This window comes from Rhinolophus sinicus, chromosome 4, assembly GCF_057876585.1.
Source record: "Rhinolophus sinicus isolate RSI-liver-muscle chromosome 4, RSI-T2T, whole genome shotgun sequence".
NCBI classification, from domain to species: Eukaryota; Metazoa; Chordata; class Mammalia; order Chiroptera; family Rhinolophidae; genus Rhinolophus; species Rhinolophus sinicus.
In genome coordinates, this window is record NC_142504.1 from 18163871 (window position 1) to 18180715 (window position 16845).

Here is a 16845-nt window from a genome sequence, read left to right on the forward strand (position 1 = left end):
TCATGTATTCTTAGCATACAAGGTTTACTTAACTGTAAGTACCTTTCTTGTGTCCAATTTGAGCCAGTGAATTCATGTTTGAGAATTCTATGTCTTTCACTCCAAAATTTTCCCTGTGAGTTGTTAGAAATATTTTTTATAAAATGAGTTAAACATATACTAAGGAATATTTCATACATGATGGTTTCAAATAAGTTTTAACAACACAAATTAAATTTGTTCTTCTAAAAGTAGCTTATAGTATATAATTGTATGTAATTATTATAACCTTGGCGATATCTCAGAACTCACATGTGCCTGTTACATAACTGCTCTGTGCATCAACATACCATGAATCATGTGATTTCAATACTAAGAGAAAAGCCTAAGGGTATTCTTAGGTATGTGAGTAGTAAACCTATTTTAAAACAAAACAACACTGGTACATTGGAGCCATTTGAGACGAGGAGTTTGTTTGAGCACCTTTAGCCAAAAGGCAAAAATATCTTGGCCAATGGCAGCTGACACATGTTTAATGGACTTTTTACACAAATGTTGGGCTTAAAGTCATAGATGATAACTGAGCTGAAGGACAGCCAAGACTTTGACATGAAAGTTAATTCTTTTGATTTAGGAACCTGTGAACAAAATATAATGTGACTGATGATTTTCCATGTCCATAGTATTTAATAGGGAGAAATTTATCTAGAAGGAAGGAAAGAAATTTATAGTTAGCCCTTTTAAAAAAATTATTTAAGTTTCTACCTATACATTTCAGTTTTTAAAAATATAAATATGTATACTTGACCATTAACACATCTTGAAAGCATTATGAATGCTTCTATCAAAATCCTTCCATGGGCTTGTCAGTTCTACCTTTAGAAGAGAAAATTGGCCCATCTCTTATAGCTATTTGCTATTGCCAGGTTTTCGATAGCAAATAAAAACAAAATAAAATTTGAGAAGGAATAAAGGAACTTCAGCACGTGGGCACCTTGGTGGAAAATGACCTCAGAGGGGCATCTTTGGCAACTCAAGGCCAATAAACAGACCAAGTTCCCGTATCTATGGCACTTCTCTCTGTCCAAACCCAGGATTCTGTGGCTTTCCTGCACTCCATCCTCCCCACCCCCACCCCAGGATGGACTGAGGGTCCACACCCTCAGGGGAGCATAGTACAGTGAAAGAGCCAGAGCTGGAGCTCAGCCCACCTTGGGACCTAGGCCCCTTTAACATTAACTTGCATTAACTTGGTGGTTATTCCCCTTATCTCAGTCTCAGTGTCATCATCCTGCAAAAGAGAAATTGAGACCGACCTCCTAGGGTGCATGTGAGGAGCACAGATGATGGGGGTAAAGCTCACGGTACAGAACATAGTATATGTTCAATAAAGGGCCACTGGATGGTTATTTTCGAGTAGAGTAGCTATTGTCTTCCCTACTTTTCTCATTGCCCGCCAAAACTTCCTGATACACAGTAAGAAATAGGGGTGGTACAAAACAAATTTGGGGCTCTCTAGTGCTAGAACGTGTGTTGGGTGGTGGCGGTAGGCAGGGCTTGGGCTGTGAGGTTTGCTCAGATATTCACATGAATGGGAAATTTATCAGCCTGGGTTTGTAGGCTGCTTTCTATGGTCCTTCTGTGACCTCCCCAATCAAATTCCAAACCCCTACAAAAGTTGAGGCCTTGTGTTAAAATTTTGTCTTCTTCATTTCAGAGAGCACAGAGCTCAATCGTAAGTTATAGGTGTTCTGTCATTGGTTGCCACCAAACCTTTCTGTGTGACCCTAAACCACAAGTCTCCCCTTTCACCCGAGTGAGAAAGAAAGCAGCTATGTGTTATTGAAAAGAACTCTAATGACCGTGCTGGAAACCAGAACACAAAGGCATGCCTGCTGTCAGTCATTTGTTGAAATATCTGTCCTAGAAATATTTTTAAACATAAGCAGTAGATTAAATTTTCCTGTATTGGAAGTTTTCAGTTTGTGTAAGATCTTGTGCCAGATTGTTTACAAAGAGCCCTAGTTGCATTTACTTTAAATTAGTAAGTTTGTAGAATATCTTTTTATCTTTAATATATCGAACTATCATACTGATTCTTAGCTTTAAAATAGGCAATTGACTCTCCTTTGCTAAACTTTAAGGAAAATAACTTCTCTTTAGTATCCCTAGAATTTCTGTTAACCAGAGATAAAAATAAATACATAAAATTTTACTGGTCTGAAATTCAGTGCTAATGATTCACAATGATCAGGAGAAAATTAGCATTCAGAATCGTGATATATTTCTAGTTTTAGAAGAACGCTGATCGTAGAGATTCTTCTTGGTGCTTGGGAGGTTGATTCAAGTATTAGAGTTACTGCCTAAAATAACCATGCCCCAGACTTCTTACTTAAGGTTTAATGTTTAAATTATTTTTTATTTGTTTCATGAAATTTTAGAATGTTTAATTGACAAGCACTTAGGAACACAGTTTGTGTTCTAGGAATGCATTATGTGATATTAATTATACGAGATGGAGGAACTGAGTGAATCTCATAACCATATATTAATTTTTGTTGGTAGATGCTGGAAGATTGATATTGAAGCCTTCATACCTATGAGAATTTCCATGTTCTAATCTATACTGTTAAATAATATGATACTGTCATTGATTATGAAGACATTTTTCATCCTGGCTCATTTGTGAGAGCAACTGCTATTACTAATCAATGAGCTATACAACTGCAAGAAGAATCTTGGGGAAAAATACTATGATAGATGGTGTGAGAGCTGATTATCAGAATATCCTTAGTTCCTTTTAGTGTAACTAGAGTATGCCCCTACCAGTTACCAAGGGACATCACTCTGAAGCCATCAGACCAGGGACCCATCCACACACCAAATCCAATGGCCTTTGAATACTTAGGCTCATGAACATCCTTCCAACAACTTTTGACACTTACAATCTGCTCTCTTTTTCTAGTTCTTCTTTTTTGTTCATGTCTCCCAATTCTCATTTTTCTCTTTCTTTCCTCTCCTCTTCCTTAACTCACTTTTCTCCTACCGTTGCCCAGATTTGAGCACCAACCCCAGCTCAACCCTCAGACCACTGCTCCCATCTTTCCAGGATTGTATCTGAGAATTTATGTTTCCAGCCATCCTCTTTATACGGTAGCTCCTGGAATCATCTAGCCTCTTTAACAAGCTCTGGTCTTTGACATTTTTGCCCACTAGCATCACTTAAACCCAGGGAACCCAGGCTCAAGGTGCTTAAAAGGAAACACATCCTCCCTCTCATTCTTCCTTTATCCAGTCTGACTTCCTTGATGCAGCAAGCATAATCTGTATCTCTTACCACTTCTCACCTTGAAAATCTCCATTCACTTCCCTTTTCCTATAGAAGGAGCCCCACCCAGGCTCCTTAGCGTGGTGCTCAGAGTCCCTCTAGGAATTGGTCCCAACCTACTTTCTAGCTTGACTTTTCAGTTATACCATGTGATCTCTCCCATTACTGTTTCACAACTGTGCCACAGACCAAGACTTAAAACTTGCATGTCCACGGACAGTTAATATGAATAAGTGAAGCCAACCAGCTCAGAACTGTGATACACTGGAACATGCACCTTGCATAAAAAGATCAATTCAGCACTAAGCTGTGGCTAACCACTGAGATGGAGGCCTGGTGTTGCCAGATATTCTGATTTGTAAATATTATCATCGAACAAAAAATATCTTTGAAGGACTCAACAAGGCCCCAAGGCCACGTGTTTGTGACTCAGCCACAGACACATGCACCTGCACTCCTTTACTCACATTCACTTCACCTCTTTCTCCACCAAGTCTTCTGAGAAGTTCAGGGGTCCTCTCACGTGCCACCTGTCTGGTAAATCCCTCCCGGCATGTTGGAGCCTGCCCTTCCTCCCCTGACGTTATGGTGGGTGCTGCTCCGTCGAAATGTTGCCCTACTTAGTGCATTTCTTGGGGATGTCTGTCTTCGCTCTCTGATTAATAGCTTGAAGCCATGGATCACTCTTGTGCTTTCCTGTCTCTCAACCCCCCAACCTCTTACCAAATGCCTTATATCAGTCAGTTCTTAATACTCAGTGTTTGTTGGTTGATAGGTGGCACTTTAAGAATTGGGACAGGATTTAAATTTTCTTTTAGGCAAATAAAGAACAGGCAGTATTTATCGAGTGCCTGACGTATGCCAGGTTCTCTGGCAGATGCTTTAGATAGACTGTTTAATCCTGACTACAATTCTGCTCCGTGTGGCTATGATATCCGTTTTACAGGTGATTTACCTAAAGCCCACAGAGGTGACATACATGTCTGAGGCTACCCAGGTAGAACGCCAGCTCTCTGAGTTCCTTTGCACTCTACATGGTTTTCAGAGCTGCCCAGCAGGTGTGGCAGACCCACGCATGAGCCACAAAAGTGTTATAATTGTGCCGAGCCGCTGAGAGCAGCTAATGGGGCTGGGACAACAGGAGCTCATGGGGCTGTCACCTCTCTTAATGCCAGCAGGACCTGCAAACATGCCTGTGTGTGGAGAAGGTAGGCAAGCACTGCGTTTATTACTCCACGCTCCTTCTTGTGACATTTTAAAAAGGCAGAGGTGGAATGGAATGTAGCTAAGAACATAATACCTGCTGTATTCAAATAATTCTTTCCTAAAGAAAGAATGATGGGATTGCAAAACCAAATTTTACAAGTTGAAATGAAAACAAATTTTATTATTTGAAGAGTGCCACTCAAGCCCTGTCTATCACAAGTTCCTATCATTAAAGGGGTGACTGGTAAGGTTTGCTATGGAAACAGCATTAGATGAATAAGCATTTCTTGTGAAACCAATACCGAAAAATAAAATAGTTTTATAATGGCTAAGCAATCCTCTGGTGAAATTGTAATAGTATGCAGGAATTGAGCGAATTTAAAAGCTGTGGTAAACAGCTGCACTGGAGGTCAGTAATATTGCTTTCAGAAATATAAAGTGCACTGAAAAAGCATAGCTTTTAACGGCATAGCACTTTAACCTGTGATTCAAACATGAACATTACATTTTTTTATGTGTGTGCTTAATCAAATTACATGGTACATTTTGGCACTGCATCTCAAAAAATAATGGTTAAGTTGTAACATTCCAGGGCCAGAAATGGGCCCTTTCAAGTACAAAGCTTTTCTTGGCTCCTTGAAATGAAGGTTAAGTAGTACATATTTTAGAGTGCCGTAAATTCCATTGCCTCTGAGGTAGAAATACAGGTGAAACAAAACTGCTAACAGTACTTTAGGGAATATGAGTTAGTACAGAAATGTTGAATATTCACACCACCATACTTAGATTAAATAGCTACTATAGGCAGTTGTCTGTCAAATTCTTTTCATTTGCTTTCTTGGTGATTTCTTCACTTTAACAGATGAGTGGTTTCATTATTGCACTGCATTTCGTTTATGAGTGTTGAAAAATAACTCAAGTAGATTTCTCTAATGGCTCCTAAATACTCCTTATGATTGCTAGACTTCAGGGTTTGTTTTTATGTTTTTGTTTTTTTCTTTTTTGAAAAAAACAACAACGTTAAGCTTAGACTGTTTGGATACATTTAGATCAGTTCCTCTAATCTGATTACATTTATATAACAGAACCCTATAAAAAGGATCTGTACTATTCCACCTTGACACAACTCTAGGATGCTCTAGAAACACTTGTGTTTTGCAAATATAAAAATGGAAACTTTTAGTGCTCGATGCACTTAAAATAAGACTTAAAAATATTTTAATTTATACAAAAGAAAATATATTCAAGTAAAATCAAATAAAAATAGACAATTCTTTTCTTATGCCTTAAAATAAAAACAGTAACAGATGCTGGGAAGAGTCCTGTATTAACATTATGGCTAGTTATAGACACGATTTTAAAGCCATTTCTATCAAGGCTCCTGGTTTTGACTGCACATTGATATATTTTATTTCAAGTTACGTAGTACTTAAAACTGTAATAGTATTTGCCTTCCAGTTTTGATTGTCATCAGCATGTTACTTTTACACTGCGAGAATACTTCCTATATTTTAAAAAGCAACTACCACAAAATTTTGTTTTTTGGGGTGGGGTGGAGGAGGGCATATTCCCAAAAGGATGGCTGAATAGTTTTGTCAGTGATGAGCCAAGAACTTGAGATTAGATTTAGTGATTGATTTAATGAATAGAATTTCAAAGAAAAGATTTTTGTATATTAATGCCTAGGTAATCACAGAGTTAGAAATCAAAAGAATACATCTTTTTATTCAAAATGTTAGTGTATATGGCAACTATGAATGTATTTAAATGAACGATGCTTTTATACACAAAAGTGCCTTTCTGCCTGGCTTTAAATTACTATTAATTAAGCACTATATAATATAATAGATAATTATAGTGTTTTAATGTGGATGCCAGTCGATTTGCTAGTCTCCTTAAATGGCTATTGTTGGTTAATAGTCTTCAGGGGATCATTCGTATCGCCATCGTGGTTCTAAAAATATCTTTAAATACCAGTGGGACAGGCTTTTTTGAAGCAAGGCTATTATAAAATGCACTTTTGTTTGAAGTGTGTCATTTTGCTGATATCACTCAATTACTTTCATGTGCATCAAAAAAAAAGAAAAAATGCCAGTGCTGAAAAAGAATAAAGGAAAGCTCGTTATATAGAGAAAAATTTCAGAATAATGTGGTAGTTAAATAGTGAAAATTTGAGTGAGGAATGTTGGGAATCTATTCTATTTGTAACAACTTTTAGCTATTCTGGTCATTAGGATTTTAGCTGGAGATGTTTTCATGTAGCCTTATTGTTCTTATCTAATTAATATTTCTATGGCAGAGAGATAATTAGGTAAATGCGTTGAATATTAAATATGGTAGTAGCTGTGGGGAAAATAAGCATTTCTGGGTCAAAGCCCTTAACAAAATATTGTCATATGTGAGCTGATTAATTTAATTGAATGCCAAATTGTTTTCCCACCATCCAACCAGACTCTCACAGTCACTCAGTTCATTATCTAAGGCTGTTCCAGAACGGAATGACTGGTTATGTCAAAGTTAATGGTGTTCTTTTTAATCTCAGCTACTAATGGAGTAACTCTTGATTAGAGAATCATCCCAACCTCATTAAATTAGCTAAGTGTTAGAACATCCCGAAGAGTCTGAAACTGAATGTCACAGCAAGCATTTTAAATGCTAAACATGTAGGGTTCTCAGCACTGTCACCAAGTGGTTTCTGTACATCGTTGGCTCCAAGCCATAAGGGGCTATTGAAAACCCTAAAATAGATTCTATGCTACTCTGTGCTCCTTGCTGCGTGTATCTAACACTGAATGTACCAAAAAAAAAAAAAAAAAAATCAATTTCTAATCAGACCAGAGAAGTTGAGGATTTTCATCAGTTGTATTTAGTACAGAGAAATGTTACAATTTGTGAACACTGCTGTTCAGTAGCATCCCGGCGTGCTCGTTCTCAAATTGTATTCCAAAATATCTTAGGGATTCAGACATTTTACCTTTGTTTGACTTTAATTTCAACTGTTTAAAAACCGGTAATGAAAGACATGAACAGTTTCAAATGCATATCCCAAATGTTTTGTTAGGATGACCAGTGATAAATTTGTGCTGCCAGGTTAACTAGTTTTGGGGCAGATCTTAGAATAAAGCTTCTCCTGCCTTTTTGTGCCTAGTTGGAAACTTTTGTAAGAGACTAGTAGGGAGCTCCTAGCTCTTCTATGAATGTAGGCTGTGCATGTCCACTCACATTAAATTGTCCAACCAGCCACATTCCCACAATTTTCTTGTTCTGGACTTCACTTGTGCCCAGCAAGGGCCAAGCCCATCTGTTTGAGAACTTGCTTTTGCCAAAGAGTAATAGTGAGTGAGGCCAGTGACTGTTCACGTATTGCAGTGTGATACAACATTATAAGTTTAGGCTTATTTTACATTTTAGGTGCCACTTGTCAAATTTAGTTTTTAAGAAGGAGTATTGTTGCTTATCTAAAAATAAATATCTTTGAAAAACAATTCCCTTAATACCCTTCTTTTTTTTTCTTTTTGGTTGTTATTAAATATTACCATTTGCAACCACTTACCTGCATAGATAAGGATTAGCTTGACTTCTGCGACATAAACAAACCATAGAAATAAGTTAACCCCTGCAGCTGACAAAGGACTGTAGAGTCACCCACAACCGCTTTTATCAGAGTTCTGTGTCCATAAACATAGCCTTGCTGTTTCGCATTGATCAACTTTTAAAGTAAATGTTACAGGTTATTTCTAAAACTTCTGGAATTTTTCCCATCTTCAGCATGGAGCTGTAGCAATTCTCTCTGCCTACACATTTATAGTGTATAGATTTTAGAGAGTATAAGTGCTGAGTATACAAGCTCACTCACTATTCTTATCATTTATTACTATTTTAAAAAACTAAAAATTGGATGTCCAGAATGAAAAAATATGAAAATTAAATCATGTGATAAAATGAATGCCAAGTTAAGGAGGCTAGACAAAGACCATTATGGCAAAAGCTTGACTTTGTATTCGGCATAACATCTTTTCTGTTGATTTGGAAATTACACTGGAGGTCAGCGTTTGCCAGTTTAAGGTTCCATATTGTGTATAAGCTGAACTTTTCAAGGAACACTCTAGACAAAGAGGCAATAAAAATGGAACCTATTCTTGTTGGTTGAAGAGGTAGAATTGGAATTAGGAGGAAGCATGGTGTGATATGTTATACGTGCTCTCCATTTTTCACTGGACTTAACTCTGTCTCTCTTCACACACCAGATTCTCAGCTTCTTACAGATACAGTTGAGAGATAAATGTGAATGGCCTTGGAACCTGGGTTTTATTATCCATTGTTCTTGCCATAGACTTAGGTAAATGGCTTTAGAAAGCCTTAATTTATTAGAACATGCAGGCTTCATTCCCTGTAGGACTGGAGTGTATCCCTCAGAAATATTACAAAATTTATTTCTAAAAGCACATGATTTATGCATTGGGTTTTCATAACATCTTTACCAACAAATATAAATGATGTATTGGGGGCGGGGGGAATGATGAGAGTTGTATGTTTAGAGTCTTGCAATAAAAACAATATACATATCTCATTGCTTGAGGCATTTTATGTAAGGACTTTTAAAAATCTTTAATAAATAATGTATTTTGCGGCTAAAATTCTCCTACCTAACCCCTCCCACTCCCACCACCATTTATCATATTTCTACTGTGTACACTGTTCTGGGGCCTGGATAAGCGCTTGCCCTTCTTATCACTGCCCTGCTTACCTAGTGTTTGTTTTCCTTTCTTTGCAGAGACCCTCCTCGATGACTTCCTTCTCACGTACACTGTCTTCATGACAACTGACGACTTGTGCCAGGCGCTGCTGAGGCAATATCCTTCATTAACTTCAGGATGCTGTGTCGCCTTCCCGGCAGGCAGATGTCTCACATTAGGAATTAACTGCCTTTCTTAATTTACTCAACCCGCTGATCGAGTGTGGATATGTTCAATATTAATGTAATGATATCCAAGGTAAAAGATGAAATGAGACAGAATAGACAGGGGGGCCTCGAAATGCAGCGCTGCTGTTTTCACGTTCTAAATTGTACTGTTTATTATGTTTTCTTCATACCTATTAGAAATTTGGAGGCAAATTTGGCCTACTGGGTAAACCCCAGAGTCAAGAGGTTGAGTGAATTGGTAATAAGTGAACTTATAAGACAATCAATCAGTGAGTGCCAGACCACTTGGGCAGGGAAGTATACATATGTGATACCATGTTTCTAGGCAAGTGTCCCAGGGGAGACAAGCCATTCCCCCACATGGGAGATCTAAACTACCCCCTGGCATCAGCTGTCGTCTTTTCAGGGCTTTGTCAGGCATGCTGTTTAGAATAATGGATGTGATTAGAAGGTTAATAACCAGTTAAGGAAGCTTTATGATTTATACACTGAATAGAAGAGATGCAACAGATGAAAAGGTCAAAAAGCCACGCCAAGTCAACTTACTCAGTCTCCAGTGTTTCTTGTTTAAGGAAAATGCATTGGAAGCATTTAAAAGTAGCCTGTTAACTGTCAGGATTTTATTAAACCAAACTGAAGATTCTGTTGAGCCCATTGAGAATTTTTAGGAAGATGAATTTTTTTTTCATTTACCTAAGTTTTATTGAGCCCTAATAATGGTCTTGGTAATGTCCCTTTCCTGTTAAATAATTGTTACATTTCTCCGCCACCTTACAGCATTTTTTGCTTAAAATAATACTTTAAAACGCCATAAATGGCATAATCTCTCTTAATATATAAACTAGAAACAGTGATCACTTTTTAGTGCTGTATTATATTGTGTAGCCACGCAAAGCTACAGATATCTTGAAACTTTCTAGAACCAGTTCATAAAACTGATCTTGAAACATTATTAGTTAGTTTTGAATTTGGAAAATTTCAAAAACAGATTTATTCCACTGCTTCCAAGTGGGGTGTTACTAGGAAATTTAGCAATAATTACAAGGTTTTCAATTCTTCCTTCTTTAAAAATGCTTTGGAAAAATATCTATAAGCTAATTTCTTCTACATTTTAATGCTAACATATTTCCAAAAAACTTACCATCCATTAAATTATACAGTTTGATTTATAACATATTAGATGCCTTTGAACTATTGTGTATAAATATGATCGTAATATTATTTGTGATTATCATTGAGCAGTTTAATGCCTCAAAGAATTTCCTCTAAATCTGAAGACTCTCTAAATCTTTACTTGGCTATAAACATGTTTTGAGTCTTTTACTTAGACATTTTATACGAAAATTTAGTTCAAATTCTTAGAGGCCTTTTTACTAATTGTTAAACATTTTAAGCCATGAGTCTCTCTACATGACTATTTTGATATATTTGCAGATTCTGCCTCTTATGAAATAATACAAACCACTTAGAAAAATTTGGCATCCATATTTAATCTGAGATATTTTGATGTACATCTTAGTGAGGATATATCCTACTACTATCACCTTCTAAGCAATATCCCAAATTATTTTTTATTTTTTGAACATTATTTGTAGATTAGAGTGATTCATACTGTGTTTGGATATCTTAGATGGATATTTTTATTGTGGTAGAATTTAATACCTTTCAGCTTTTATCATCATAAAGAGCGCTGTTTAAGCTCACAGCCCTAGGTGAGCTGATGTTCGCTGCATTACACTGAAGGTGTAACTCTCACCCAATACCTTCTCACTATTTCTCCCCCCAAACGCCCAGCTAAATTTGTAAATCAATATAATATAGCATAGGAAAAATGTATAAGAATGAATATACCCTGATATAGAAAATCAGACTAACACAAATGTAAATTTAATCAATAAATACTTTTTAAAATTCATCTTGTAAGGAGGAGAACAAAATTAAGCAAATAAATGTTTAGTAACTATGAATGAAGAAGAGTAGTTGAAGGTTCCCTCCCCCAAATCGCTTTATCTTGCAGGTCCACAATTGTAGAATGTATACGCAACTGTAGTAAAAAGCTCATCTCTTCACTTACATATGCTGACCTAAGAAAAAGAAGTTGTTAGTATTTCTTTATTTTCCAGATTTTTTTTTCCTTTATATTAGTCAAGCCATGATAGCTACATGAAGCAAAGGACATTTGCATAGTGGAAATAATGTAGCATAAATCTTTCTATTTTTGTCTTTCAAGAGAAAAACTAGAAGAAACAGATATTTTAACAGAGTCTTTGTGTGTTTACCTGAGTTTATTTCACAGGTAGAAGTCAAAGAAATCAGGTGACATTAATGTATTTTCACAGGTTGTGGAGACAGAGACTGAATTATGCTTTAAATTACTTACAAAGCCTGATACAGAATTTATTCCTATTTTGCAGTAAAGAAAATACAGAATCCTGTCCATCAACCCCAAAGCCTACCTGTGTTTAGTATCATAGAATTACCTAGTTAACGTTTCAATGTGTCCAAGATGCTCAGAAATAATAATTTGGGGGACAAAATACTGGGTCAGTTTCGAAAACACCAAGCTTCTGTCTCATCCCTCAGGCTTTAAGCACATTGCCTTTGAGGTTGTTATTTTTATATAATTTTAATAGCATAGTTAACACATGGTCGTATATAAATTAGGAAATGCTTATAAGTATAGTAAAAATAATTCATGTACTCTGAAATCTCATTACCTTGAGAAGCCACTGTTAGCTTTCAGTATATCTTTCAAGATAATGGAATTATTTGTATAAATAAGCAGTTAATAGAAATGGGTCATCCTAGCATATTCTTTTCTTATTTTCCTACTCAACAATATATTGTGAGCATTCTCTGTCAGTAAATGTACTGCTGGACCATCAGTTTTATGGCTGCAGAATAGCCTGTTAAATGGATATGTAATAATTTAGTTAACTATCCTCAATAGTTGAAGCATTTAGGTTATCTGTATTTTGTTTTTCATTCCAGTGAACATGAAAATTAGCAGCCGTTTCTACTTACGTTTGTACATTTAGCCCGTCCCTTTTTTTCAAGTAAATTTCTAGAGACAAGCATTTGAAAAGTATCACAAATTATGCTCCAGAAATCTCTGCTCATTGGGGGCTACTGTAGAAGTAACTGGTTTTACAGAATTGTGAATTTCTGAGGATCAAAGAATATCTAGACTAGTTCTCTTCTGACTTTTGTGGAAACAGTACCTGCCTATATCATAATGTGGCCAGATCTCTTAGAGACACCCTTGAAATTAATGGGCCACCTGGTATCTCTTTGAGGTGGCATTAAAAACCTATGCTGTCTATGGACCTATGTCAGCAGCTGTCAGTGCCATCATCTAACCCTTATCTTCACAGCCTGTCACCGAGTGTATGTACATCATTTCCCGGGGTTTGCTTCTGCTCTTCAGTGCACACCTTTTGCTCTCCCTGCACTACACATGTTCTTTTCTTCCTGCATTCTTAGAACTTGTAGCTTCTTTAGAAAATGTGCTTTAGCAAGAAAGAATAAATGAATTTCTTCATATTTTATTTTCAACAATGAATATGCTTTCTTAACCATTGGCACCTATTCTGCTAAGAAGTATCAAGGCAAAGAAGAAACCTCAGATGTTCCTTGTCGAAAACGTAAGGTCTTACATCTTGTTTCCCAGTGGATTTCTCTGTACAAAGACTGGTTACATGAAGATGAACATTCAAAAATGTTTTTAAAGGTAATGTACAACTTCCAGATAGTCTGATGCCAAATGACTGATTTTAGTTTCAGTTATGCATTTCAAAAATCTCATTTGTAGGTTGCAGTCATTCACTTTTTTGTAGTATTCAAGTTGTGATTCAAATGAAGTATTAATTTGTTTTGGCTTCTAAGGCCTGATAGTCCTTAGATAGATAGAATTAGTTTTTTAATTTTAGACAATTTATTGTGAATAAACATGGAGGGCAAATTTTACATTCACTAATTTAAGGTTATTTGATATAAGTCATGGGAAGTTAGAGTGCAAATAAAATAATTATGGAAAGTAAAATAAAACGTATATCAAAACTTGATACTATTTAATGTGTTGAGATTTATTATAAATATGAACTAACCATTATCATACATACAAGATTTGGATAAAACGTTATTTATCATTTAAAAACTATATTGACAATACATACATTATGAAACTTTTTAGGACATAGTGTATTTTGAAAATTTTAAGCAATAATAACTTGTAATACTAACCTGGATTTACATTTGGACTTAGATAAACTGATATATTTTTCTAATCAATAATAGGCTGCAGTACGTTTTCAACAAAAATTAATCTCTGCAGATGATTTGTAGACGGTTGGATTTCTTTGGCCACCAAAACCATATTAGTCATGCCGGCTAACACAGAGAAGGGGTAGAATAGAATCTGAGCAAGGAAGAGTTCTATTTCAGAATAGGCAAGTGTCTAAACTGATTTTGCCTTTCATGAAGGAAATCACTTTGAATTCAAACTTCAGATATCATTTCGACATCCAGTTAAAAAATATTTAAACAACTCTTTGACTGAACTAATGTTATTTCAAAACAACTCGGTAATTTAATTCTTTTGATCTTTTTCCCTCCCAAATGATTATGTGGATATCATTTTTTTAAAATATAGAATAGGCATGGAATTCTGGAGTAGCCGGTCAAGGATCTTTAGATTTCCAGCATTTCCTACCTATAGCCCCTAAAAACTGTGAGGCAGCCCTGTGAGTTGAGTGAGGGGCTAGGAGTGTAATCCGACTCAGGATCTCATTGGTACCTGAGTTACCCCCCTGCATTGTTCTGGATTCCACCTATTTCACTGGGCAAGTTAACCATTTTATGAGTCTTAATACTTACTAAGTGGGTATTAAACCTATTCAACTGCCATTTTTCTTTTTTTCCCAAGACCATATACAGGAACGTACTGGATGATGTATATGAATATCCAATACTTGAAAAAGAATTGAAAGAATTTCAAAAGATACTTGGAATGCACCGTCGTCAGTAAGTATTTAATTTTCCTCATTATAGTTAATGAAAGAAAGTAGCAAATATGATAGACTTTGGTATATCTTATGAAGTACATTTTGAACCTTTTGAATTGGAGATTCATCTTAATTCTTTTGTTTTTCTATTAGTAAATTGTGTATTTTGTCTTTATATCTCAAAATGAGTGAACATTAAATCAAGCTTATTCACTATTTTTTTAACCGTATTTGACACAAGGGAAACAAACTGAGCCATGACAAGCTAGGTACTAAAAATAATCATTTAATAAATTATCACTTCATTTTAAAAATGTAAATATTTCACTTGTAATTTGGAGGGGCTCATAGCTGTCTCTAATGGAATAGTAAAAAATGTTTTATAAATAGGTCCCAGCAAGTCATGGGGCATTTTAAAAGCTCAATTTTATGGGCTCTCTGAGGTTTCTTTATCAATTTAAAAAGATTAAAGGAAACCATTTACTCAATGACTTTTTGGCTTGTTCGATATCCCTCAGGTATCTATCATTACTCTTTCAAATTGTCAATACTTGACTTTACTCTGATTATACTAACTCTCCTTATTAACTTAGGCAAATGAAAACATCAAGTCTTTACTCAGTTTTCAGGTAGAGTTGCAAAGTTAATATGAAGGGGAAAATTGTTCTGTGATTTACAACGTAGTTTCTATTTAGCAAATGTGAAAGACATCTCTTGTCAAGTTATAAAAAACTTCTGTTAAGATTTCAGTAGTCACAAATGCACGTCTCATACGTAGAAAACGTTAATTCAGGCCTTCCAGATTATAGATTTTAGATTTAAAGCCTGACTTATTTTTGGAAAGGGAGATCCTATTGCAAATTAAATGTCTATATAATTTTAGGGAGCAAATAAATCATATGTAGGCCTTACTCCTCAATCATGAAAATCACACGTTTAGAAAATCAGAAATGAAGTACAAGTTAGCACAGTATATTAAAATGAATGTTGTGAATTTTGCTGGCCTTTTGATAGCCTAAAACTAATATGAAAATATGAACAAATAGATGAAACAAAAAAAGAAAGACAGGTTTTACATCAAAATAATCCCCCACATGGAAGTTGGTCTATGCTATAAGGCAGGCCTTATTACTGTTGGGAACCTTTAATTCATGCATTAAATATATTAATGGAATGTAATACATCCCATTAAAAAGTTACATAAAAATGGGAAATAATAGATTCAAATAAAATGATATACGACATATTCTTGCCTCTTTGATACAAGATTGTGAAATATCTTTAGATTCTGGACTAATAATTGAGCTGGGAACCTGCAGACTACACCACCCCGCAGCCCCCCACCCCCGTTTCAGCACGCATACAAACATCCTGGAGAAGATGCACCTTGGCTGACATATGTAGCTACCTGAATAACACTAATGTCACCTAAAATCTATCCCTAACTGAGAAAACTTAGAATTTTTGTGTCTTAAATCCAGTTCTTCCCTCAATGCTCACTTTCTGTGGGTAGAAAACAAAATATACTGTTAAAGAGATAGCTTCTTTTATTCCTGATTCACGTCAAATCCAGAGCCCAAGGTCAAGTGTGTTCTACGTAGTAAACTAATGAATACTGTGTCTGCTCTTTTGGAAAAGCGAAAGCCTCTACCCAGTGCCTGAAAGTTAGTTTTCTGTGCCTAAAACTGCGTTATTCTGAGTTCGGAACAAGGACTGACTTCTCGTTCTTATCCTTTCAGCACTGTAGATGAATACTCACCACAAAGGAAGGTAAGGCAGAGCATTCTCTATCTGACATGGGGCGATCTCTGTTGGAGTCCTTGCCTTGCCTGGCTCCACATTTCTTCCTCGTTAAAATGAATACAGGCTCAGGCAGGACAGGGCGCAGCCCGCTGGGAAGTCTGGGGCTACAGCCTGCCTACCCTTTCCTGCTTCGCTTCGGTTTCCCTGTGCTGGTACAGATTCCATTCAGCCCCGTGTCCTTGGCTTCCCCACATTCTGCATAGTTTTGTGGTGCCTTTTGGCGTCTCAGACTTTCCCCAGTGTCCCCAGAGTGATACAAATTTGAATTTTAAACATCGATGAAAAAAAGAAAAAAACATCCAGGCAAGAAACTTGACTACAAGAGTAAAAAAGTCATATAAGAAAAAGATTTGCACTTTTTAGCCCAACAGAAAGAGATACGGTACCAAAAATGAGTGTGTTTCCTATTCGACTTGAGGGAGGGAATGCAAAATGAGGTGTCTCGCCCAAGTTTTGTAGAAGCTGACGTAGCAGGTGGATAATCATAATGAATAACTGGCCTATGTCCCTTAGGAAAGTCATTGTGCTACAGCAGAGTATGAAACCATCTCTACGTCGCGTTATCCAAAAGCAAGGCTGATGTTGGGATGGGGAAATGATGG

The 16845-nt window shown here is 36.2% G+C and overlaps 1 protein-coding gene across 5 annotated transcripts in view; it reads left to right on the forward strand.

Moving 5' to 3' along the window:
* The window catches only part of RAPGEF5 (Rap guanine nucleotide exchange factor 5), a 418760-nt gene that overhangs the window by 363860 nt on the left and 38055 nt on the right, over window positions 1-16845 (forward strand). For all 5 annotated transcript variants that reach the window (XM_074340846.2, XM_074340847.2, XM_074340845.2 and 2 more), the window contains 4 exons: window positions 9288-9366; window positions 13023-13167; window positions 14362-14459; window positions 16180-16210. In XM_074340846.2, coding sequence (XP_074196947.2) covers window positions 9288-9366; window positions 13023-13167; window positions 14362-14459; window positions 16180-16210 — 353 coding nt within the window. The remainder of the gene's footprint in view (window positions 1-9287; window positions 9367-13022; window positions 13168-14361; window positions 14460-16179; window positions 16211-16845) is intronic.